This window comes from Streptopelia decaocto (genome assembly GCF_964273445.1).
Source record: "Streptopelia decaocto genome assembly, chromosome: 1".
Lineage (NCBI taxonomy): Eukaryota > Metazoa > Chordata > Aves > Columbiformes > Columbidae > Streptopelia > Streptopelia decaocto.
Window position 1 is genome coordinate 108,110,649 of NC_138663.1, and position 27,091 is coordinate 108,137,739.

At 36.6% G+C, this 27,091-nt stretch overlaps 1 protein-coding gene across 3 annotated transcripts in view; it reads left to right on the top strand.

The window, feature by feature from the left end:
• The window catches only part of POLA1 (DNA polymerase alpha 1, catalytic subunit), a 206,134-nt gene that overhangs the window by 82,534 nt on the left and 96,509 nt on the right, over nt 1-27,091 (top strand). For all 3 annotated transcript variants that reach the window (XM_082050694.1, XM_082050693.1, XM_082050695.1), the window contains 6 exons: nt 128-333; nt 1,425-1,557; nt 2,650-2,781; nt 4,710-4,884; nt 12,266-12,447; nt 14,147-14,278. In XM_082050694.1, the coding sequence (XP_081906820.1) occupies nt 128-333; nt 1,425-1,557; nt 2,650-2,781; nt 4,710-4,884; nt 12,266-12,447; nt 14,147-14,278 (960 nt within the window). The remainder of the gene's footprint in view (nt 1-127; nt 334-1,424; nt 1,558-2,649; nt 2,782-4,709; nt 4,885-12,265; nt 12,448-14,146; nt 14,279-27,091) is intronic.

Sequence of the window (27,091 nt, forward strand, 5' to 3'; positions counted from 1 at the left end):
GTGCAAACACACAGAGTGTGATGTTACTTGCTTTAAAACTCAACTTCCATCTAGAAATGTATAATTCTTGAGTTTGTCGATAGTTATTAAGGTGTTGGATTTTATTTTAATGTTGGCACATTCACAGATCAAAAGTGAAGTGAACAAGCTCTACAAATTGTTGGAAATCGATATTGATGGAGTCTTTAAGTCCTTGCTACTGCTGAAGAAGAAGAAATATGCTGCTCTTACTGTGGAACCAACAGGAGATGGGAAATATGTAACTAAACAAGAACTGAAAGGACTGGACATCGTCCGAAGAGACTGGTGTGATCTTGCAAAAGAGACTGGAAAGTGAGTTTCTTTGTGGTGTTGTCCTCTTTGTTCTGTTTCAAAACAATACACGCTTCATAAATGTTCGATATCATTTGCATTTGAGTTGTCACAATTTTGTATATAAAGTTTAATAAACCACAGCTGAAATCTTGTAAAAATGGTAGGTGCTCTCTGCATTTGGAGTCATAGGTTTTAGGTCAGATTTTTTTGTTCAAAGATGGATAAAGAAGCTGGTGATCAGCTCTGTCAGCATTCTCTAATAAAGCTGGAAGTGCACAGGGTGCAGCCTGAGGAGATGATCCCTTCCTCAGAGGCTGTTTCTCTTCTGTTTTTCAAATGAGACTCTTTTGATCCTTCATTATGATGGATATTGGATTGATCATTTATTGATTGTCATCACACAGGACATTTTCATACTTAAATTCAATAGAGGTAATGCATTTAGCACTGTAGAAGGAAAACTGGAGTGGGTGGAGAGATGGTCATCTGGCGGCTGACTCAGATTGTGTACTGCCTCTAGAAAACTTAAGTTGTGGTCCAAATGCATCAAAAACTGAATAAGTTTTTACATCTGTAAAAATATACCACACACTTACTGTTCTTAAGACTTGCATTTTCTAAGAAAAGATGCATCATAATAGAAGCAAATTTTTCCAAGTTAGGAATGTATTAGTAATTAAAGCTATACAAGTGTTTGAGAGTGTTCTTTAGTGACTAACTCTTCTGCAGCTGGCAGATCTTCCAACCACATTTTACAGAAATAGGCAAGACTTTGCTTACTTTATATGTTCTCCCCCATCTTAAGATACCTGCTGTGGAATATTAAATGGCAAAATGAAATGGGAGCAGAAAATAGAAACCAGTTGCACTCAACAATTCCAAATCTATGTTTAACATTAGTAGTATTTACAATAATTTGCTTTTAGTAAAATAAGTAAATAAATAAAACACAACATGAAATATCCTGGCAAATTTCTGTAAATTTTGTACCAGACTTCATCCTGAGGCTCTTTAATTTCTAGAGGTAACCCAGGGGAAGAGAGGATTGTGCTTAATGGTTTTGTTTTGTGTGTCTTAAGCTTTTCTTCATTTCTGGACTGTTTTTACAGCTATATAATTAGTCAGATTCTTTCTGATCAGCCCCGAGACATAATTGTGGAAAACATTCAAAGGCGGCTTATAGAAATTGGAGAAAATGTGATCAATGGCCAGATCCCAGTAAATCAGTTTGAAATAAACAAGGTAAATTATGTCTTCGCTCTTTCCTGTCTCAGAAAAACTTTACTGTTTTTGAATATATTGACAGCTGATAAAAATATTTTTAATCCTTATGATGCTGTGAAATATCAGGGGTTTTATTAGATACTGAATAGCATGGAACATACTGCAAAGATCCTACAATATGAGAAAAAACACCTTGTGGTGCTGAAGGCTTTGTGTCTTGTCCTATCCTGCTGTCTCCCCCACAGACTCTGCACTGTGAGAATGACACGCTAGCTCATGCTTTTCGCACTTGTCACACGAATGTTAGAGAAATCAGTGATTGATTTTTTAATTTTATTTTATTTTTAAGTGGTTGACTTAAAAAAGACTGTTCTGATGCAGATATTCTAAGAGTTCTTAGTATCCCAGTAAAAAATATATATGGAATAATTTTCCCTTCAAATGCTGAATGTTCCTCTGTTTTGCTATTTGGAAAAAAGACGTATTTCACTATTAAGTCAAATATATAAGTTGCTTCTAAAAACTGGGATGATGGAAAATATTTAAATGCATTTTTTATTTGATGTAAATGAAGATCTCTTTGTGAAATCTTAGTAGTATGAGATACATGAAAATATTTAAATCCAGTTATATCCTCTTGCCACAGAGCTTGTTAAATACATTTCGCTAGTTGGTATTCAAATTTATTTTTATGACCTGAACTGGTGGAGGGGTAAGAAGGTAATCTCTGGCTGTATTTTTGTATTTTGTGTAATGTTTTCATCTTCAATTTAATTTTAAAGCAATTGCATTGTATCTGTAACTGGTTTGAACTGTTGTGCTTTTAATGTAATGCATTTTTCAGACAGTAATTGTAAAAGCATCCTCTCTTTTATTGATAATAACATTTTTAAAGTGTGAAGGATTAGTACCTAGACCTTAATATGTCTGGAAAATACCTTTATTACGATTTTTTTCATCTTTTTTTTGTGTTGCAAATGTACTTGTGAACAGTAGATGGATTAAGATAGCTACGAATGTAATCCTGTCTTTTAAAGTTCCAAGTCGTCCATCACTGAGTAAAATACTTTTCTAATAGTTACGTTTCTGTTTCCTCCTTTGATCTCTTAGGCATTGACAAAAGATCCACAGGATTATCCTGACAAAAAAAGTTTGCCACATGTGCATGTTGCCATGTGGATAAACTCTCAAGGAGGCCGAAAGGTGAAGGCAGGAGACACAGTGTCATATATCATTTGTCAGGTAAAAATGTCTTTATTTATAGCTAAACACTAGGTATTGTTTTGAGAGATGGCAAAGAAAACCAGCTCAACTCCTGGAAAAAAGTTTTGGCATTTCTTTGTAGTGAGGTTATGTTATAGTTTAAAATAGTCTTCTGTATTAAGTGTAGTTTTATGGAGCCAGAAAGAACCATTGTGATCAGCTTAGCTCGTGTGACTGTTTCCATATAGTAACTGATAAAATTTCCCTGAATAAATTTCTGTTTGGAACAAGGACTATTTTTAAGGAAAATATCCAGTCTTCGTTTTAAGGAGAAGAAAATTCTGGGGGTGAAGAACCTGTCATTCTTGGAAAGCCAACTGGTGGTGGTGGTCAAATAGTGTCAATGTTAATTTCCAGTCTCAACCTAGTCACTGGGTCTGGCTGTACCTCTGTTGAGTAGACTGGGAAATTTGATAAACTTTCTGTTGGATTAGATGGACCAAGGGATCTCTTATGCTAAACTGATGGCCTTGGCAGTGTGACTTCTACAGTGGAGCTGTATTTCAGCTCCTTCATTGTTCAAAATTGGAAAATATCAGTTGAGAGTTCTTAGCCTGGCATGATGAAGCTGCCAAGACTCTGAAAGCTGGGCCATGGGTACGGCTGAGCAATGGCACAATACAAGAAAAGAATGTACTTGTTGAAAGAAGGGAGCTGAAGGAATTGCATTGTAATTATTTTTGTGAAGCAGCTGGATGTGCTGAATAGTCCTAAATTAATTTTGTTCTGAATACTAAGTTGTCTGAAAGGAGTAGGAGGGACCAGTGGCTTGCAGTCTGTCTTTATTAGCGATGGGTTTTCAGTCCATGGTTGCTGACCTTGTTGAAGCCAGTAGCATGTCTTAACTGAAAAATGAAGGTGTCATATGTTAATGCACTGGTTTTATTTTCCTTTTAAAAAGGACAGAAGAGACTATACTTAGCAAAAAATAGGCTGTGGTACTTTCCCCCACCACATCCACATTAAAGTTTACTTCTCTCACTGAATGCTTGCTAAAATACTGCTGCTTTAAGATTTCTGACACACGTTAAAAATAAAATTTCCTAGTGTAATTCCGGACTGGGAATACAATTTTACAGACTGAATGAGTTATGTTTTTCAGAAGAGTACCTTCTTCTTAGAGTTGATATTTAATTCTTCCATGAATACTGTTTCCAATTTAATTCTTTCCTTCCCAAATTGAATTATTTTCTCCTTATCTTCCTCTTTCAAGTTGGAGAAGAATGTAATATATACTATAACCTCTGAGTGAAGTTTCTCTCTTGACTTGAGATGTCACCATGTGTTTCTTTCAGTATTTTTATATATTTCAGAATTTGCTCTTTCGAATCGATACTATTGCCTCTGTTCTTTTCTTGCATGCCAATGAAAGATGGTCCATTCTCTGAACATTCATGTTGTTTCTTTACAAAACCAAAGAATATAAATTTCATAGCAAAACAGATACAGTTTTGCTATACAGGACTTAGAATTTGCTTGTTGTGCAAAACGATAATGCTCGTTCAGTACAAAGTGAATCCAAAATGCATGTCCTCCGCGTATTTTTAACTGGGCTGATAGTTACAATGTGTTGTCATTGTGCATTTCAGAATTGACAGATGGGACTGTTTACTCTGTCTACTCTTACTGATTTGCACGTGTAGGCTGCAATAATACAAGCTGGATTTACATTCTTGAACTTGCTAGTTGATGCCAGCATCAGCAATGCTATGTTGTTTTTGTTTTTTGTTTTTTTTCATTACCGCTGGATTTGTATTGGATGCATAATACATCAACCAAAAGAAGAGTGATTGTGTAACAATTTTGCATTAAAGTAATGCATAATATTTGAAGCCTGATCCCTTGTATAGACTAAATGTAGATTTTACTTTTTTCACACTTTTTTTCTTATGTGTCTCCTGTCTTAGGATGGATCAGATCTCAGTGCCAGCCAGCGTGCATATGCTCCAGAACAGTTGCAAAAGCAAGGCAATCTTACTATTGATACTCAGTACTATCTCTCACAACAGATACATCCAGTAGTTGCTAGAATATGTGAGCCCATAGAGGGAATTGATTCTGTTCTTATTGCAACGTGGTTAGGTAAGTATTCTAAATTCAGTTTCTTTAAAGAGTTATAAGAAACAAAGTGAGAAGTTTTAATATATGTTTCTTAACAGAAATGCTTCCCAAAATCAGTCTTTTTACAAGGAACAGTAGCTTGTGTTACACAGTCTACAGAAAGGAGTTTGGGTTCTAAGTGTTTTTCCGTAACTTTTGCAGAATACCATTTTTCAGAAGGTGCTCATTAACATGAACTTAGTCTTTTAATCCTTGTTCAGAGTTGCAAAAATCCACCGTTCATAAATGACAGTACTCTTACATGTCTTTGAGATTTTCTTAAGTTACTAAAATAGTTCTAGAGTGTGCATCTAGAACTAGCATTTTTCCAGGGAGAAACTCTAGCATCTCTAGCATCTTCCCAGGGAGAAATGAGTCATAGTTACAATGAAAGGATACACATTTTAAGTAGGGTGTAAGTGAAGACTTTTGTTTGCTAGAACTGACCTAGTGGATAATAGAAACAGAAAACCTTACTAACATTCTTTGTTTCTACATATGGAACAGGCACGTGGCCCAAAAAGAAGTGCTGTAAAAATGTGACTAATGCTAGTGACCCACAGAATCACCAGTTTTTATTCAAATGAGCAGCAAGGAATTGCTCTTGTTAGAGTTGGAGAGGATGTCAAAGGAATTAGAGATTTTTCTGCCCAACCCTGATTGCCTCTGTCTTCTCCACTCGCTAGCCTTCTTACCTGTAAAGAAGTAGAGGTGTTGAAAAAATGTTAATAATTCTGTCAGGTCTGTTTCCATGAAAATACAATGTGTGTGTAATCCTTTTAGTGTTTCCTCCGTAAAAGTGATTCCCAGCAGAGATGATTGATTTCCTTGATAAAGAAAAATTTTGTGATCTCTACCCAACATCTAGTTCATTATTTTTAAAATTGTTACTCAAGGACACAGAAAAAGCTGTTAATCTTGCTCTTGACAAGACTGTCCTCTCCCACAAGAAGACTTTTTTAGAGAGTGCACTGTGTCAGTTTAATAATCTCCTGTTCCAAGCTATGCTCGTGTTTATAGGAAGTTCAGACCTGCAGAAATGATTTTGTTCAGAATTTGGGAACACCCAAAGGAAAAGTTAGTCTTCAGCATTTTGTGTTTAGGTAATGGCCAGGATCCACAATTTGGTCACTTAAAACCAACCAGCCGTGTGTTGCCTATTGGGAATGTTCTCCAGGGACACTGCATCTCTGTAACTTCCTTACTGACAGCGGGTTCTGCTCATGATGAGCTCGCAGTTTGCACTTAAAATGCGTGCGAGTACGTTCCTGTCTCTTGCTTCTCAAGAAGGGTGACAGCTACAAAAGATCTTAGTCTCCCAAGACAGTCTGTATAATGTGTATGTTTTTCCATCTTCATTTCTAAGTTGTCCATTAAAAAAAAAAAAGAAAAAAGGAGGGACAGGAATTTTGCATTTTCCGAGAGCATGAGCAGCATACCCACGTACCCTGGGTGGCTGTGAGGGTGAAGGCGTTCCATGTTGCGATGTGTCCTCAGCAGCTCTAGTGCTTTGAGGAGCTGTCAGCCCTACTTTGCTCATGCAGGCTCACCACACAAATCATTCTGTTTACGTGGCAGGGCCTTGGTATACAACTTTCTCTTGATGTCAGAGTGGACTACGTGGTATGCCCGACTGAAAAGGTCAAGCACTCTTGGTTATGTTGAAGCGTTTAAAATAGGCGGTAAACTTGTACTTAATTTAGGTAAAAGACAGGCAAGATTTCTGAAGCTGATTTATTTTATTTGGCAAAGATTGTTAAGTCTTGTAGAAGCAGGCTCGAATTCCGAGTTGTTCCTTATTCACCACAGGTTGAATTTTCAGAAAAGACTGGCTCCCTTCAGGCATCTAAGTTAAGTGCCCAGATCTTAAGAACTGTGTGCCACTTGATAGCGTCTACTGTTTGCAAATGCCTGTGCTGCTTTTTGTGCTACGGTACGTTCAAGATGAAAATTTCTTTTATGGTCTATAATAGCATCATGCAGCTGAGAGTTTATTAATAGTCCACAATTGTTAGTCTGAAAACCTGTATGTATCTATTACAATTTTAGGTCTGAAATGCGTTCAGTTTGACCTTGCTGTGCTGTGGAAATGTTGTCTCTTTCTCCAGCTTTGTTTTCGTGGGAATGCTTAACTTGAGCTTGGGAGTAAAGTCAGGTCTTTTTCAAAACTTCTGCTTTGCTTAGGTCATTATTTACAGCACTAAATCGAAGTCGTACGTAAGTCGCTGCAAGCTAAACTCATCTTACAGCATTTTTATAACAGTGCTGGAGGGATAGTCAAGTGCTTTTGTTTCAAAGAAATTGAAAATAGCGAGCCTAGCTTTGCTAAAACAAGCAAACATGAAAACTCTGCTGTTCTCTGTTGGTAAGTTAGGCTTTTTTGCTTCATATTTTCATCATGTTACACATCCAGATTCTTATCATTTTTCATGTCTTGTTGCAAAAAGAGCATATTTTTCTGTTCAGAAGAAGAAAGCTGGTGTTTTAGAGAATATCTAAGTGCCGTATCTGTGGACCAGAACTTGGTTACATTCTCATTGTGTCTTCCTCCGCCTGATCTAATTTTTTGTGTTGTATGTGTCTGTGTAGGGAGAATGGTTGTAGAAAAAAATATCTCAGATTCATGTCTAACAGAGTCTCTTTATAAGGCAGATATTTAATTGACGTATCACTGTGTTAGTCCAAGTAGATAAAACTGAGCTCTGCTTAGGGAAGCTTGATTTATATAAAAATAATGAAAAGTCCTTTGTTCTGACTGTGCTCAAAGCAAGTTATTTTAAGCTGTCTTAGATGCTGAAGAACAAAAGCAAATAACCACACCTAAAAAATGCCGAGAACTTCTTAAATATCACATTTATTCGCTATGGAATCAAGCTGAAAATTGCGTTTTGGTTTTGGACATTGCGAGAGGTCTGCCTAGACTCTGAGATATGGAAATTTGTTGTTCCTGGAAACAAGAACCTCATGGGCATACTCCTGCATTCATGCTCTTTTTCTTGAAGTTCTCAAGGAAAAGCAGTGACAAGATGAGGATTGTGAGGGTTACTGAAACTAAGTAAAGTGTGCAAGCTCATCAGTAATATAATTCAATAAATCTGATCGTAAACGCTTGCAGACCGTACTTGTATCACCCTGGAGATACTTTTGTTTAAAAGCTATAGGTATATTGGCAGAGCAAGTCTCTTAGTGTGTTTAAAGTAAGGGGGTTTTGTTAATATATAAATACTGCACTTTGTCTCAAAGAAAAAATCATATCTTATTTCTGTGTTGTCAAAAGTATCTAAATGTTATGGAAGCAGAGTCATTTAACTATGGGATTTTTGTAGCTGTTACTACACAACATCATCTTTTCTGTGTTATGGAAGTTGCTGACTGCTGTCCTAGACCGTGTCACAGTCTTTTGAAAGGGACACATGCTGCTGCCTGACGGGTGGATGTGCACGTTGCTGCTCTGCAGGTTGCTTGATGTTTCTTAGGAAGGCTATTTGATTTCTGGGAGTCATTACTGGGACCCGGTGAGGCTTGTCATTAAGAGTGCTTCCCAGTGCTGGTTCCTCCTTCCATGCAGCAACTGCTACTCCTTATATGGAAACCCACCACCAGCTTGAAGATATTAAGGCTTTTTTTTCTTCTTCTTCTTCTTCTTAGAGAGTCGTTTAATAGGTACCGTTACTGTGATATTTTGTAGCTACCCAGACTGACCATCCTGACAGAAGTCGTGTGGATTGTGCTCTCCTTGTGGCACGCAGGAATTACATCAGCTTCTGCCTTTTTTTATTGGTTTTCTCACATGACGCAGTGAAGCAAGAGGGGAATGATGGAAATTAAGATTAAAGTAATGATGATACTCCATGATGATACAGTAATAAATGCCAGAGCTTGTGAATTTTGCTGCTTGTAGACTAGTTGGGCTTTTTTTGAGATGGTCTAGACCTGCATTAGACACCGAGATTCACTGAAGCGCGTTGCAAGCCCTGGCAGCGTAGGAGGCCTCGCTGGAGACCCCCGGCAGAAGGCACACAGGCTTTGCAGGAGGATCTCTTTGGGGAAAAATAAAAACCCGTCCGTCTCCGAAGGGCGGGGGGGGCCTTTCCCGCCCGGGGTTCGATTCACAGAGCCGGCAGGCCCGGCCCGGGTGGAAGCGGCGGCCGCCGCCTGCAGGTGGCAGCACCGGCTGCCGTTTCCCGCCGCTCACAAGATGTCTCACGGGCAGAGGGGCGGGCGGGGAAACTTTCCGTCCTGCCCGACCGACCTGCGGCCCTAACACAAAATCCAGGGAAACCCCCTCCGCCTCCACCCCGGGGCTTTGTTCAGCGGAGACACCGCCGGCTTCCTGCCCAGCGGCTGCCGTCCCGGGGCGCTCCGGGCTGCGCTGCGGGTCCCCGGGCAGAAACGGGAAGGGGGGTGTGCCTGGAAAGACAGGGAAAAAACCCACCGCAGAAGTTGTTATTTTTAATATACTGCTATTAGTAAAATTTATTTGACCTTTTTTTTTTTTTTTGATTCTTGAGTGACCTCTTTTGCTTGCTTCTTCATAAATGATTCAGTCATTCTATTAAATAATTCAGGAACGGTTCCTGGAAGTTAAGATTATTTACTTCAGATTTTTATATTTAAAATAATTTGAAATTATTTACTTTCGTCATGCTAAGTTCATTGGCATATTTTTAACGTTACCTTGCATGCAACCTTGCAATTTCAGTGAGGTTGGAAAGTTTACCTGTGGTACAGGTAATTTAACAGCCCTGGAGATTTTTGTGTCAGAATAAATAAAAGTCCTTTTGATTTTTCTTAATGTCATGGAAAAAAAACACAAGAAGTTCAAAGAAGTTCACTGATTAGTCTCATCCTATTCATTTAAAAATTACCAAAACCAGATATTCACCCCCTGCCCCCCCATCAGATAGTCCTTTTGTTTACCAAGTGGAATAATACAACCAGTGTGACCTGGTCCAGGAGGATACCAGTCAGTGTGCTGAAATGGATTAATTGAATCAACTAACTATTGCTGAAAGGAGATAATAGATAAAATAGGTCCCAGTTCCACAAGATAATTAAGGTAGGCAAGTTCTTTAAAAGCCTGATTTGTAGACGCTTTGATTTCACTGGGGCTGTTTGTACACCAAAAGTTAGATGTACACTTGAATCATCACAATATTTTTGCTGCTGTTTTCTCCAGCCAAAACAGCTAAGAAAGTTCAGAGATAGGTGTGATTTAAATTCTTCTGATGAATAACTTTTTTTTTCATGTTAAATTATTACCAAATGTCCAGGTGATTATTTGCTGAATATTAGAACATTGCAATTGTCTGAAGAAGAGAATTTATTTCCTTTTATCTTTTATTTAATGAACTACTCTGCTCTATATTTGCCTTTTGAGAAACAAACACAGGTAGATTTCTAGCTGAACTTTAATGGCATCTGTATTGGAAAGTTGCAACGATGTTTTTTTTATTCCACTTCTGAACTCGGAGTAAACTGTGAATTTTTGTTTCTATTCACCATTACAATCTTAAATCCAACCTACTGCATGCCAAGTAGATTTTTTTTCAAAATCCTAACAGTGAACACAAGTCCCCTTTCAAAACCTTTTATTTACTACCTGTGTGTCATAGAAGATATTATTTGTTTTGTAAAACAGCAAGTGTATTACCAGCCCTTTAAAAAACAAACAAACAACAACAACAAACAAAAAACCCCCAAACAAACATAAAAAATAAACAACCAAACCACAAATCCACCACAGTCTTTTTTGGGGGGTACCATATGTATTAAAGTGTAAAATAAGCTATTAGCAGTGTTCTTTGCTTTGTTTACTCTTCCTTTTAATGAATAGTAGAGGACTGTATTAAAAGTTTGAGAACTTCCTGGAGGTGAATTGTTACCATTATTCATTGACATTTGTTTATTTGATAAAATTAAAATTGGGAAGATTTATTATATTTTAGCAAAATCCCTATTCTAACAAGAACCAAGTAAACTGATTTGGCATTGGAATTTTTCCTTGTACCTGAATTTATTTTATGATTGCAAAAGAGAAATTCAGAATAGCAATAGTAAAGTCACACATACCACATCTTCTATGTAAAGACAATCTGTATCTGCCTGTACAACACAACTGTTTATATGTGGAATAATATTTGTCTAGTTTAACTGAATGTTGTTCCCAAACATTTTCTTTAGGACTCCCAGTACTGTATAGTAAGGTTAAGAACTGTAAAAAACCTAGCTTCACTTTCTATTTGTAATCTTTCTTGCTCTTTCTATAGTAGTAATTACATTTGTTATTGAAATTTACACAAGATATGGGATAATATATGGTAATCTGTTAGTTGGCCTAATTAGTCCCCATTAAAAGTATTTTTTAAATGCTTCTCTTCATTCTTTTTTTTTTTTAATAGTAGGTAAGCCATAGTTTTCAGAACATTTTTTTTTCTGTATGGTCATACGATTAACATTTTTTTCCTAGCATGTGCTATTTGCTAGAGTTTACCAAAAAAACCCTGTAAATGGGATACATGGGCTTTTAAAAGGTTGCACATGACAAAGGATGACAAAACCCGTGGATTTTTATTAAGTTTACTTTGGCAGTCTTATTCCTAGGGCAGTGAACTTCGTGCTTGCTTGCTTATTTACTTATTTGTGGTTGAATCAGTATTTTGAGGATCTCTTTTGTGTATTCATTTGTTTAAAAATCTTGAGTTCTGGCAATCAAAAATAAAGCATTTTGTCTCCAGCGCCGCCGTTTTAAATGCTGCTGCTGAATTTTAACCACTGCATTAGATTGCAACCTCCATGCTGTTAACCACTGAGCCAAAATGAAATCGACCACTGCATTGAAATCAGAGTTGGCAGTTGTATGCGGACTTGAAGGAGTTGGTAATAGCAGTGCACCCGCGTTTCTTTAATGGGGTTTTTATTCTCTGTTTTCAGTTTTAATGGTGCCATTTTGATTTAAAGACCGCTTCTTAATAACGATGCACATTTTTATTGAAATATTTTCAATGTAACCTAAGAAGAAAATAACAATAAAGCTATCCGTTAGGAGTGGTTTCCTCAGAAACAAAATGTTCTGTCGCGTACTCCTATGATAATGCAGCGTGCTTGTTTTATTTATAAAGAAATCTTGTGTAAGAAGATAAGTAAGAAGATTTCTTCATGTTTTGTGAACCTTTATTCATGGTTAAAAATTGTAAAATGTGTTTATGTTTTATAGAAGAGGTCTTGCTGAGGAGAGATTTTCAGCTTTTGAATTTACATTTTGTAACTTTCTTTTGAATCTGCTTCACCAAGCATATGAAAAATGAGCCTACTTGCATGGTTGACCTCTTAGTCTTTTGAAATTCTTGTTTCTTATTAATAGGACTGGATCCCTCCCAATTCAGAGTCCATCACCATTACCATAAAGATGAGGAGAACGATGCCTTGCTTGGTGGCCCAGCTCAGCTCACTGATGAGGAGAAATACAGGGATTGTGAAAGATTCAAGTTTTGCTGCCCGAAATGTGGAACAGAAAATATTTATGACAATGTCTTTGATGGTTCGGTTAGTTTTTTGGGGTTTTTTGGTTTTTGTTTGTTTTTTGGGTTTTTTTTTTCCGTTTAATTTCTGTAGAATACTTGTAGAGAGAACGGCTATTCAGATGGGATTCGTATGATGTAGGAAAAGATACCAGATCGTTTCAGTCTTGCTATTTATAGCTTGGGAAACAAAATTTGCTGATAAAACAGTACTGAAATATTTTTCCTGTTTTTTGCATTTCAGCTGTGTCATCTAGCAGAACATGTGAGATTATCTGGCTTCATTAATCTGTTTGCCCACAGCTGTGAATGATTGTTGCTGTAACTTTTAAAAGAATCCTTATCTTAACACCTTAGTAGCTTCCAGTTCTCTATTTAATGAAACTTTCATATGGCAATGGCATTTTCTTATCCTAAATCATATTAATTGGAACAGAGTGTTTTTGAAACTTGTGTCTATCTTGCTGCATCCCACTTCCCTTCTTGACAGTAAGGTTTTTCTGTGTTATCTTTCCTTCTGTCTTTGCGTATTGAACATAAAAAGTCATAGGGTTACATTCTTGTTGAGAAGTTCTGCCAAAAAATGTATCTCTGACCTTGGATCACAACTTGAAATAGGGCCAAGTATTTAACTCTACAGCGATGTTATGCACGTATTAGTCATTGGCAAATTAGCGAGCTTCAAAGTAGTTGAAAACCTTGAAACTGAAAGCAAATAAATCTTTTATCTAAATTAAAAGTAATTATTTTAAGTTAATTTGGACAAACAGCAGATGTTTTGCATTTTTTTTAATCAAAATAAAGCAGCCTTTGGAAGCAACTAAGAGGAAAAGACACACAAATCGAGTGATACTTTGTGAATCCTTGACTTTTGTTCATTACAGCTGTAAATAAGATAGTTAATTGCATGTAGGCTTGACAACTTGCAGATGGCCTGACAAAAGAAACTCCTAAACCAAACCAAGAACCCCCTCTCTCTTCCACCTGTAATTATTTAGTGTTAAGGGTGGGGGTTTAGCTAAGGTGGCTCACAAAAGCTAAGTCTTGCCTGGAAAGAAAATTTTCTAAAAGTTGTATAACTGTGCAACCTACCAGGTTGTTCTTATTTTAATGAGAATAACAGCAACTTATTTTCAGCTGTTCATGCAGCACTTCCAGGTTCTGAAATTTTAATGTCAGGTGTTCGGAAGGTTTTGAAAGTCAGGGGAATGAGATGGTATAAAACCGTAAGAGCTATTTTTGCACTTGGAGAAGATAAAGGATAAACATGTAATTCTTGTTTAGTGAAGTTTGTCTCTACAGCCCTGTTGGTAATTTCATAATTGGAATCTATAAGGTTGATTTCAATGTTCTGATAAGGGGGTTTGGGCAGAACCTTGGTGTCCCTGATAAAACAACAAACCTGTGTTGTTTGGAGGGAGATGGGGAAGTGTGATTGAGTTTTTTCACTCAACATCATTTTTTGAATGAGTAACTTTGTAGCAGGTGAAGAAGCACGTTCTCCAAAAAAACCCTCTCATTAAGAAGAAAATGGGAAAACTGTAGGTCAGAGAAATCTATATGGCTGTGGCAAACTGTAAGGGGAAGGAAGAAGGCCTATATATTAGGGGGCCCTTATGACTGTTGTTGAAAAAAAATATGTATTATGTCTAAACTCCTGTGATAACTTCTGCTTCTATCATCTGTTGTCATGATGCATGCTGGTTGTACACTTCCATTTTCAGGGACGATTTCTTGAACCCAGCTTGCAAAGATGCAGTAAGACTGAATGTGAAGAGTCTCCTTTCAACCACGTGGTTCAAATGAACAACAAATTACTGTTGGATATTAGACGCTTCATCAGAAAATACTATAATGTAAGTATTCAGAAAATACTCTGCCATACATAAGTAGTGCTAAGTTTAACGTCATGTTACTTTTGTTTTGTATAGTCCAAAGTAATAGCGTGCAACATCAAAACCCAACTTTATGAAAACAAAACAATCCATTAGTGATTAACACTACTAATCTAGAATGTTTGTTTTCTCAATTCAAACTCAAGTCAAGATAGTCAGATTCATTTAAATTTTTTGTAACTGTATCAGCATTATTACAGATGTAGTAGCTCTGTTTTCCAGATTTTTAGATGAAAAAGAGCAGAGCCTTGATTATTGTAATTCTTTTGAGAAAATCTATGAAGCCTATTAAATATGCAGATATCAGTTTCTCTTGTAATTGAAATCTGATTCTCTTTTTCCAATCGAAATTCATGTGTAGTGTGTTACATTGTGAAAAAGAAAAATGAATGTGCCTCTGCGAAAGTTCTCTGAAGGACAATAGGATGGGAAATACTATGAAACTTTCTTCATAAAGATTGGGAGGGGGAGAAAAGAGTAGAAAGATCGGTAGTTAGTTAATTTGATATAATTATTTTTTTTGAGGAGGCAGTGCAAGACATCCGAAATGCCAGCAGTCATGGTTGGCTTAGTATGGTGTTGTGGAAAAAAGAAAAAAAGTGTAATATTTGAAATTCCCATCTTTGCACTTTGCACAAAGTGGTGACTGGTTAGGAAAAACAACATCATGATTTTTCAATTATATTGATATGTTTTGCATCTCTTATATGCTGGAAGCATCACATTTTGTGAAGTGTCAGCTAGCCATTGGTCCAGTTTTCATAGATCTTCTAATCCTACTGCCTGCCTGCCTTTTTTTGTTGTTCAGTGTTGCCTGTTTTCACAGCTCTCAGGGCAGACATCAGTTTTGAAGGTGCTCATAAGGTTTGATGCACTCAAAAACGTAAATTGTTTTTGAAAATTTGGACTGTAAATAAATTAGTGGTGTGTTCTCTTAAGTATTAAATACTTTTGCAGACAGCAGCTATAATGATAAGAATTATCATTGTAGTTTAATACTAAGTGTGCATTTTGTGTTGTCTTTCTTCAGTGTTAGTTGTTACTGAAATTGCAGGTGTTTTCTAAGCTCTTTTTTTGGAAATGTGATAATTTCTGAAAATATAAATACTTCTTTTGAAGGTCTTTGCATCAAAAGGAGCACAAAGCTTTCTTTGATTATTTAAATTCAGGCAGTATTTCACAAGGTAGGATAGATTGTTCCTTTCTGTTGAAGTCGAAGGTGGATGACTTGGACAGGTGAAGTTAACAAAATGCAAGATCTCTCATTACTTTATTGCAAAGTCCAACTGGCTGCAAAATTATTGTTCAATTGATACTACTGTACATATTGTGTTATACAATGTGTTATTAAATAATATGTCAAAGTAGTATGTTTACACAGATTGGGTCTGTATAAAAGTTACTTCTGATTAACTTTTTTATATTTAATCTATGTACATTATGATAGTACACAGTGCCACATGCTAAGTAATTTCTAGCATACAAACCACTAGAAAACATGTGCATAAGATGTGCAATAGTAAACTCCATGAATGAAGGAAGATACATTTAAGGGCAGGAATAAAATAAAAATTCTTATTACTAATAAGAACAAAAAGTGGTGTAATATTTTACTCTGTTCTCCTTTTATTTTTAAGACCAAGCTGTGAACCAAACTGTGAAATGTTTCAATGTTGAACATTACAATTAGCTTATATTGTATTAAAATCTATTAAGTATCTTATTACATGGTCTATAAGATAATGAAGTATCCTTCAAAAGGAATTCATTTGTCCTTGTAAGTAAAAGCTTTATAAACTCATTTATATTTTTAGTACTGAGAATTTACTTTTAACCTAGTTAGGTATAATAATAAGGTTTAAATCTACTTTTTGACTGTGGAATACATTCAGACTCTGGAAATGCAAGTTTACTTTATTCTAAAACTAATTTCCAAATTGCACAATAATTTTCCTTTTGTAAAAGTGCTTTCCATGGAGTTGGGCAAGTAAACTTTTTGTCCTGTTAGCCCTTAGAAAGTCAGATGCTGTGAGTTTTAGTTTATTCCTTTCATCAAGTGCTTGTAGTGACCATATAACAGCTGGAGTTGAAATGCATCAAATGGGTGCTTGCACTAATATATATAATCCTATAAGCTATAAAGACAACCCAGAAGTAGTATGGCAAAGAACTGTCTGAGCAAAACATTCAAGGAAACTTTGAGATGCTTATTTAATGGTCTCCTATTGTAGTGGTAGCATCTGAAAGGCACAGAAATATCAGTTTTAAATAGACATATATATATAATATATATTTTTAAAAAAATTTTTTTAGGTTTTACTGTTGTTTGTGTGTTGGTCAAGTGGTACATAATACAAAACATAAAATGTGAAAATGAGTATTTTAACCTTTAAAATAATGAGCTACATTTTATGAAGACAGCTCTATTAAGAGACTTGTGGCCTGATACACAGCTCACTGAAATGAATAAGCTTACTTTTTTCAGTGAGCTTTGAATCAGATTTTTTTTTTTAAGTGTTTAAGAACATTGCATGTTGTTTCCTTTAGTCTATTGAAATGCTTTTACGTGTGGTTGTGTAAATTTAGGGGTTGGGTGAGCACCATCAAATTTAAAAGTGCAAAATCTGCTTGCCCTTTTTGGCACATAAAACTGAGAAATTAATAAATATAATGGTGATATACTTCTTTCCTTTAAAAAGATGCAAATGTAAGTGCATAAATATAATTTTGTAAGCCTTCTGTAATCCCATTGTTTTTGTACAGTACTCACCTTAATATAAAATTTTCTGTTTCTGCAGTCATTTTTTCCATTAAGCATGGAAATGTTTTATATATCTTCCAAAACATATCCACCATTGCTCCAGTATTTATGGGTTTCTTAATGGTATTAACAATATCAATTCTGATAGTCTTACTCCTAACTGTAAATATATTTTTTAAAATGACATGCAAAGATTTTCTTTCTTTTCAGAAGTGCATTATTCTGTGAGAGGTTGATCCTGTTGTGTGCTTTTTTTTTTTTTTAATTCTGCTTCAGAAGAGCAAATAGATGAAAAGAGAGAGAAACGCTAGCTAATCTAAATTGGGAAATGAAGAGGGCTTTTTTAAGCATGAAAATTTCATCATCTTGTCAGCTGGCAGAATGCCTGCTGTGTGGATTCACAAAGGCTAAGAATTACACTTTCATGAAATTTTCCTCACTAACTGCCCTGGTTAATTTGAAAGATAACCCACTGTTCTAATTCATTCCTCAATTGGGCGGTGCAGGTTTTATCTTTGATCTGACAAAGCATTTGTGTTAATCGTTTTGGCCCTCTACTAGACACTCTTGGGATTGTGCTTTTACAATAAATGTGTCTGTGATAGCTCTTTAGTCTATTATACTTACAATAGATCCATAGAACTGGTAATTAATTCTGTACTGCTTTGGAAATGGGGAAGAATAGGTGTAGCTCTGTCAAGTGCTGCTGGGAAGTTTGTTTAGCTAGTTCATTTTTGAAGTGTTACCCTCAGCCATCATTGAAACATCCATGCTAGGGAATGGGTGAAAGCTGAAATGTGCAAGTATAAATGGAAAAACTGACCAACTGTTGTGCATAAGGGGGGGTGTAATTTCGTTTATAGTAAGTGGATCTAATCATTATGATGGAAAACATTTGTGTTTCCCACTATAATAGTGAAATGCTCATTTTTGAGCACTTGGTAAATAAATGCCAACTCTTAAGTCCCCTTTTAAAAATCCTGGTTAAAAGCAGTATTCAAATCCATAAATTAAAGCTTATTCAGTATCAGCTGTTCAGATGTTAGTTTTGTGAACTAAAAAGAACTCAATAAAAAACCACAGCATACTGTATATGCCATTTGAGCAGTAGTAAAATGCATACTGAATTGGTTGGACTGGGAAACTGTTGTCCCTGAAGCAGCAGATTTTGGAATCTTTTTTTCAATAGATACCTGTGGTATTATTAGTCATATATTTATAGACTAAAATCTGGTTTTATATAGATGCTCTTTATATGCTGTCTAGTTGATAGTGTATGGTATCTTTAGATATTTTTGTGTTTTTCAAAATGCATAAAATGATGCAAACCTTAAATGGGTTTTTGAAAATATTTAAAAAAATCTTGCTCCAACCTATATTGCACTGTTTTTGTTTAGTGGTCTCTTTCTAGTGGAGCACTGTAACTCGCAGACAGAAGTGAGTTTGAAGGCTATTGAACAGCACTAAATAACCTCATACTGTTCAGCTGCAAAAATTCAGTGTTCAATAGCCCTCAAAATTTCTCATTTCTTACCTGTGGTGGGGTGGTCTACTGCTCGCACACTAGGTCGCAGTGTAAAAGCATATTGGTACACTTTTCAAGATCTTTGAATTATTATTTTATATATATATATGTATTGCTGTTCTGACTATTGTATATGTCTTCTTGGGTTTTGCAGTAGTATTTCGCGTACTTAAAAACGTAAAAGATTTATAAACAAGATAATATTATGAGGCAATAGCATTCACACAGGTTTGGGGATTGCACGGCATATTCACTTAAGAGAACAAAGATGACAGGGCTCGTTGTGAACCTGGAATCTCCCACACTGCAATCAAGTGTATTGCCAACAACCCACAGGTGTACACCACATGAACAGGTGAAAATATGATTGTAGATGATGGTGATGACTTTTGTAATCGTGTCCTTGCAACAGTCATGTCTTGAAAGCTTTTTGGTTTTGGTGGGTAGGTAGGGGTGAAGGAGAGAAAGGTGCTTTGGAAGGAGAGAAAGGTGCTTAGTAGTGGCAATAGTACAATATTTTATTTATCGTTGAGCTAATAGTACTAGAACTATATGGGCATGTGATGAGGAGTAGGTGGGGCCAGAAAACAGAAAGAATCGTGACACCGGCTGATGTGGTGGGCACAATCAGATAGCTGGAATCTGCTGTCCAATTAACTCCAGTGATTATTTTGAGTTCTTCCTGTTTGTGTGGAAATGAGTTTCTGAGTCTTTTCCAAGTTTGAACTTGTTTCACTGTAATTTTGGTTTATACATACAGAAACTGAGACCTTGATTTTTAGTACTGAAAGCTTCCAAGTCAAGGCAGAATGGAAAGCGATCGGAGTGAATTCCATTCACAGTTTTCTGGAGACCTGAGAGAGGGAAGGGAGGCTGCCACTGGATTATCATGAGTTTTTTCCTCCCCTCCACAGTAGCATTTTCTGATTCTTTCCTTGATTGGGGTTGACATATGGGTTGTATTTGAAATCAAGTTTTGGTTGACCAGGAGGAAATTAGAAATATCTTGATTATTGAACAGAGCAGTCAGTATTCTGCTATCTGAAGGCATTATACATCTGTCTTTGCTGATTTAATTTATGTTTATCGCCTAATAAAAGATAACCCTTTGGTCACCATGTGTACTGCATTTTGGGGATGAGAAAGCAGTTGTCACAGCATTCATAGCATCTCTTAACTGGAATTGATTCACTATTACTGCAACTTCTCCATGATCTGCCCTGTAAAGGAATTGTTTGTTTTAGGCTTACAGCATCAATATAATTTTTAGTGAAGTGTTTCAAAGTAATGATCAATACGCCTTTACAAAGGGTTTCACTCTCTTCATTGGATTTTACTAGCCATGACGGACATGTATCCGTCTCACTGATGGCTGAGTGTGACTCCCTGTGCTCCGAATTGTAGCTGCGGAGAATGAGTGAGCATCAGCAAAGGAGCAGTATCTGTTTACTGGTGATTCTTCCTAGTGCTTAGTCCACAGTCTGGTAGTTTCCCAGAGAAGACTTAATGACACTAGATATCTCTCAACTCCTTGTAGAAAAGGCTCCCCAGGCTGGCCACCACATGGAACATGTGCTAAGAAATGGGAATTGCTTCAGTAGAGTAAAACTAACTTTGTAATTTCCTCTGTAGGCAGAATACAGGAATGTAAGGGCTTGTTATCACAATAATTTGTCTGCTTAGGCTTATAAATGGCAGTATTGTGAAGATCATGTTACAGGAAGCATGCCCAGAGGTAAATATGGTCATGGTTATGATTGCCACCAAGTGTGTAATGTTTACCTAGGTGATTGAATCACTCATCTAATAACAAGATGTTGCTGTCTTCAGAGGATTACAGAAAGCACTGGCTTTGAAGGTACTCTGCTGGAACTGATCTGTTGCCCCAGTCGAAGCGATGATGAATTTTGGCAACACTTAGAGAGCATGTTTGTGCTGCAGGATAGAGATATGGTTGCAGCTCAGTGTATCTGATCTGGCTTTAAACTGACTACAGAGTACGTGGCTTTGGTGTACCAGTAGCAGTATTTGTTATGAGTTTCTGTAGCCAAGAATTTAAAATCTTGGGCAAATCTGTGCAGCCTATGGAGAGGTCTGCCACAACTGCATTATTAATAGTGCCTGAGCAAGCTACTTTGAGAGTAAATGTGCCCTACTTTGGAGATCTGAGACTGACAGAAGTGCTGTGGATGTTGTATAGCTTTGTAGGATTTGCTTCTTCTGAGACTATTTTAATAATGAATCATGAATCACAAGAGGATTTATGACAAATCACTGGTCTTGAAAGGATCAGCGGTTGTCTTTCTTCTTTTTACAATGGTTTTAGAGAGCCATTTTAAATCTGTTTAGATTTTTGTTATGTTCAATTTAAATTTTTTATGGAAAAGGATCTCACTAGTCTCTAATTAAACACATTACAAGAAGCAGAAGTCCAGGTAAACTAATTAAGGCTTAAAGAAAGTTTTAAAAGTTCTCAAGGAATTTTGATACAGTTAATGCCTTATACTATTATATCTTGGAACAACAAATTATTGAAATACCAAACCAGATTAAGTCTGTTGTATTCTACAGAAGCTTTTAATAGAGAGCGCATTATAGCCAGCTTGCTTGGGGATGACAGAAGTTGACAAGGTCTGTTGGCCTTGAATTCATGATGCTGGTTGATGTGTGTGTAACTGACAGTGCTCACAGCACTCAAGCACCTTGTGTCCCTTGGCAGAACTGAGGTTAAAATCTGAAGCTGAAGAGACCACATTTCCACTGGACATGGTTACTTTCACAAGGATAAGTTTGTTTGACATTCATGACCTAGAGACTGTGTGGTTATCAGAAATGTTTTCTTAGAAGTCACTAACAATACAGAAATCCATGGTCTGGTGCTGACTTTAGGAAATGAACATTACTTGCATTAAGAATTTTTAAAAAAAAAACTGAAGTGGATCCATCTGTGGTAATTCAAAGTTGAATGGACATATTAAAGACCAAAGTATGGAAAGTATTATAATAATTGTAAGAAATCTAAATTACCTATCCTGAAGTTTCATAGTCTTTATTCTGAACCTGCTTTCAGTTCTAAAAGAAACTTGAAATAAATTTTGTAGTACTTGGGAAACTAAAATATTTTTTTAGTGAGGTGACAGCACATACACGGAAAACTTCACCTCTGTTTTCCTCAGAATGCTTTTCCTTGGCATAGTGGGAATGCTTCTTGCATGTTTTGATTTTTTTCCTACCCTTAGATGTTAATAGAATTATTTTAATTTTCTGGTTTAAAGCAACTAAAATGATCAAAAAATATTTCCAGTAGTGCTTATTCACTGCTATATTTTTTGGTAAGCTATTCTTAGAAAAATTAAATAAGGTGTTCCAGAACAGAAGTGCTTCCAATGTTCAACATTTCATCATATAGAAACTTTGTAGTTAGAAGGTTATTTCAAAAACATTCAACTTAATTTAAACAGCTGTGTGGTTCTTGATGTTATTTAGTATTTGGTGCAGCAAGAGAAAATGGATGAATGCATTCAAGGATTGAATGGATCAAATGGGTAGTTCAGACCTTTCAGATTGGTTCCTGGAAGTAAGTCAATGAGCAATGAGTCTGGGCAGCACTATTTGGCTGAGCTCCTCTGCCTTTCTGTCTGCATTCATGTGCTTAGGGGTGGGGAAGGCAACCCCCTAGCTGAATGACACTTCTAGGGAATTACAAGTTTTTCTTTTACAGTAGCCAAGAGAAGTCTAAGCAGTACCAGAGATAATGCAAGAAATTTTCTATAAGATTTCCTATATCCTAGGAAACACCATGGCCAATTCTAGCAGCCTGGGCTGTGTTAGAGTTGACATTCATTGCTCTGCTTAACTCACGAAACTTGTACTTCTACAGGTTTAAGTTTTAAGAGCAACAGCTTTAAGAGCCAGTGAAGTTTTGGATTATCCGAGATTAAAAAGAGATGTTACTTCATTTTAAGTGAGAATGTTCACATCTGCAGGAAGAAATGGCAAAACAGCATTACATTAGGCATAGCTTCATAAAAGGGGTTTGCATTTGCTTCACTGTGTCCTGTTCAGAAGTCAAGGTCTTATAAGTGCAACACAATCTCTGTCCTCTACAGAGTGCCAGTATTTCCTTCAGTGGATATATGCAAGTGGATTTTTTTTTTTTAATCCCCAGGCATTAGGAAAACAACTGTTTATATGCCTGCTTTAGCAGACAGTATGAGTGCAGAGCCTTGTTCCAGTGTGTTGTCAGATAGTAAAGCTGTGCTCCAAAACAGATGTTGGCCCATATGTAGCATCCTATGTGTAAGTCTCTGTAAAAAGTCCATGAAACTTATGAATCAGGTTGGCTGGATTTGTCTTCAGATTGTATTTCATTATATGGTATCTACTGATGGACTTTACTCCTACGTTTTACTGAACATTAATTACGCTATTACTTTTATTCCTGTGAACATTTTTTTGATATTGTCTGGGGTTTTCCTTGGTAAATTGAGCCTGGTGAGTTGATAACTGCTTGTGCTTTAGTTCCACGTATTCTGTGATGGTACACTTTTTAAAGGCCTTTTTAATTCTGAAGATGAAGCTCCCCTCCCTGTTTCCGTGCCATGCTGAAGATTGTTGTCTGTTCAGTCTGCCCACAGCAGCAACATCCTACAATGAGGGGGTAAGAGGGGGGAAGCTGTGTACTCCTGCTAAAACTGTGACTGCAAGTAAGTGACAGTCTCTATCACTTTCTTTTATCTGAAGAGTTTCACTATCCAGGTATGTTCAGCCTAGTAGATTGTGTTGGGCTTTGAATCCACAAATGTACAAGAGAGAAACATTTCTGATATTCCAAAGGTATACCAAGGTTCTACATTAAAATTAAGGCTCTGCAGAATTTGACAAGTAGATGCTTTCCTTTCCTTCTGAATGAAGTCACTATCTTTGTAAGTGACATCTGCAAGAGAGGCATCAAAATCCATGACTATCAGTAAAGATCTCCAGATAGAAATGTTTATGCAGTGACTGAAGTCTTTCCATCTAAAAATAAAAATCTCAGTTTCAGAATTGTAGCAGATACTCCCAATGTTTTGCATCTTTATCTTCAACCTCCTATGGAACAGTATAAACAAAATGCTTCTCTTTTTATCTTTTTCCTTCCTGTATTGGTGGCTACAGTTCAGGTGTGGAAAACAAGGAAGTGTGAACTCCCAAATGAATTTCTTTAATTAATACAGACCTCGACAAGAAGATCATCCCAGGGATTTATTTAACTGACATTTTTCTTGTGTTCTTTGTTCCTTTATTGCTTGTCACACCATCTTTGAAGATTATAGGTATGCACATGTAGGAGAGCATTTTTGTAATAATATGCTTTCTTTTCCTAATGAAAATACGGTTCATGTAGCAATGTTCTTCCTTTTACTATCATTTGATGGAAGTTTCTGTATTAATGCCTTCAGTTTGGATTATGTATATTTTTAATGTCTTTTTTAAGATGTTTGCATTAGCAACACTTAATTTCTGCACTCTGCTACACAAGTAAAGTGTTTAGCATTGTGCATATTTTACAGTTCGTATGTCTTAATTATTGTTTAAATTTCTAGAATTTACTGGATTTGGAAGAATTATCTGCAAGGACGAAATAGGAGGTGGAGTCAAGTGGAAGTGTATCCTCATCAACTCTGCAGTCAGCCCCCATTCCTTTGAGTGCGAGGCAACCCAGCTGTGAGGATTGCTGGCCACACTCTCATCAGAGAGAGAAGGGGGGGGTAGGGGATAGAGAGAGAAAATTAGCAAGACAAAATTCCTCTCTATCAATCCTGTCTTTACACAAATTCAGACTTCTGAGTTCCCATACGTGAGAGTGTAACTTAATTTCCAAATTACATGATGAAAGCACATCTGTCCCAAAATTAATACCTCTTGAGAATATCATAATTGTATATACTGAAAATAATTAGTATCTGTAATTTGCAAGTCATAAATGTCTAATTTTTAGCGAAGTTGTTTGTTTCCATTTAAGATAAATTCTCAATTTAATATCCAAAGCAACATTTCACTACACTACAAAGGGGCCAGAATTGTTTAAAAACAGAGAACCCCCTCATCCCCCAAAATACAAAGATGCAAAATGGCATATGCTGAATTCTGTTGCAGAATATAGCATTAGATTTCTGCAAGAACTTTGTAATTACTGTAATAATTTTTATTGGATAATACATATTTTTTCCTCAAACTGAGGCAATTCATGCTAGATGATCTTGCAATAGAACTAACAGATACCAAGCTACCCATTGACCGCCTATCAAGCACAAAGATTGAATGCAGAATTTGAATTTGGTAGAATTTCTCTTTTGATGTATATGTGCAGGTATATAGATGCGTGTATGAACAATAACATTAAGATTAGTACAGCTTTTTAGAAACATTGGATTGTTTTTCAGTAGTTCATGAAATGTTAGTGATGCTTTTTCACATTATTCTTTAGTATTTGCATCTGGTTTTTTAGGTTAGTTTGAAGGAAACAATTAATCAAATTTCCCCTCCCTCGTGCTGCTTTCTGCCCCTCTTTTTCTTTCTGTGATAAGGGATCAGTGTTTACACTGTCTTGTTCCTTAAATGGGGCATCTTTTGGGTATCACCTTGTTAGGGTTTTGGTTTTTACCCCAATTAGTGAAATAGCAATAATGGACTAAATGGAATTGTGATATGGTCCTTGAGAGAGTTTCCTGGCTGATTAATCACAAGGCAGTTTTAGGATCGAACATCCCTGCTCCCTCCCCAACCCTTCAGTGAGACCGAAATACCTTGTAGGGATTAATAATTAAAATTCTGTTTGATTTGACTTGTCTTTGGAGACTTCCCCAACAAGTGTGAATCAGGCATCTTTAGGCCTCAGAATTAACAAAATAGGCCTGTATTATATGCCAAGATATGGTCAGGAATTACTCCAAAGTTTTATTTTCCATGTTTTCTGCCCAGTCCATTTGTGAAGGGTGTCCTGAGACCAATGACAGGATGCCATTCAGAAATCAGATGTCATTCAGAAAAAAGCTTGAGTAGCAAATACCTATTTGAAGATCATCTGAGATTGTAGTGAAAGTAAGGAAAATTATCGAAGAGTGATTACAAGCTTTCAGAATGAAAAGTACATTTAGTTTCTATATAAATTAAACCAGTGCCTTTCTAGCCACAGATCTGTGCGTTAGAAGCCAGCATCATAACCAAGGCTTAGTCTCATACTGATGGGGTCAGTGTGATTACGGGCCAGTTCTTTTTCCAGATAAACGACATCTAGGCAGATCTTTTTCCCTTCCCTTCTCTCTGCTCTCATCTTAATTGCAAGTGACTCTTAACTCAGAGTTTTTCCACTTTATCCTCTAGTGGTGAGCCACTAGACTGTCTGGAATGGATCAGGCATGATATCACACAAGCAGGCCGTTGAAAACTGTTTCAAAAGGAAAGACCTTCAGAGTCAGAAACAGAGGCAGCATGATATCCTTAAATAGGTTTGTGAAAGAAAATGCAAGATGTACCTCTCCCACTATGTGGTAGTTTCTTCAGATAATTTCTTCTAGCAGATTCCATTAGTAGTTTTTAGGGTATTCCAACTATGTCTGAATAGCAATATTAACAATGGAGTTTTGCTTTTTATGTCTCTTAAGTGTTTTTGAACTCTGATGGCACCTTTCATTTTTGGAACTGATGTGTTAGAGCATTGTCCTGCTCATGGAAAGTGATGGAGTAGATGTTTGGAAAACATCATTCCTAGTGGTTAGAAGTGTTATAAACTTTAAAATGTGCCCCCTGGTTTGCCCCTCACGTGAGGACTATTTCCTGAAAACTGGGGAATGAATAATCTGCCAGTCTACAAAGCACTGCAAGAATCTAGTCTTGATGCTGGAAGCATTAAGGCTAAATATCCATCCATCTTTACACAGATCCTGTAACTTTTTACATTTACAAAATCTAGGTGACAGCAGATGAGATAATTTCAGTTGCTGGTATTAATCTTCAATGATCTCCACCAGTGGTCTGAATGAAAATAGATACTGCCTGGAGTTATCCATACCCTTAAGTAATGATTATTTAATATAATGTCCTTCCTCCCCAGAGAAGATAGTCTTTGCTGTTAGCTTCCACTCACGTTTCTGAAATGGAAGCAAAACTGGCCCTGCCTGTGTGTTTCCTCCTTCGACATGCAAAGAGGTTGGCATTCAGTACTGATGGCACAGAGAAACTTTCTGGGCAGCTAAACATTGAGACTGAAATCACGGCACAGATTTATTTTTTCCTGGTACTGAGGCTTTTAAGCTTCTGTTAGGGTTGTTCTTGTGAAAAGAGCACTGAACACAGAAATGTACGGCATGAGGGAGAGCCTGAAGTGGGACAGAATTGTCCCAGCAGCATGGAATTTGGGGGGAAGAGATGACAGCATTGGTTTGAGCTTAATCTGTTCATTTTATGTGAAGAGCTGAGGTCCAACAAGAAGTGTGAACTCTTCCTC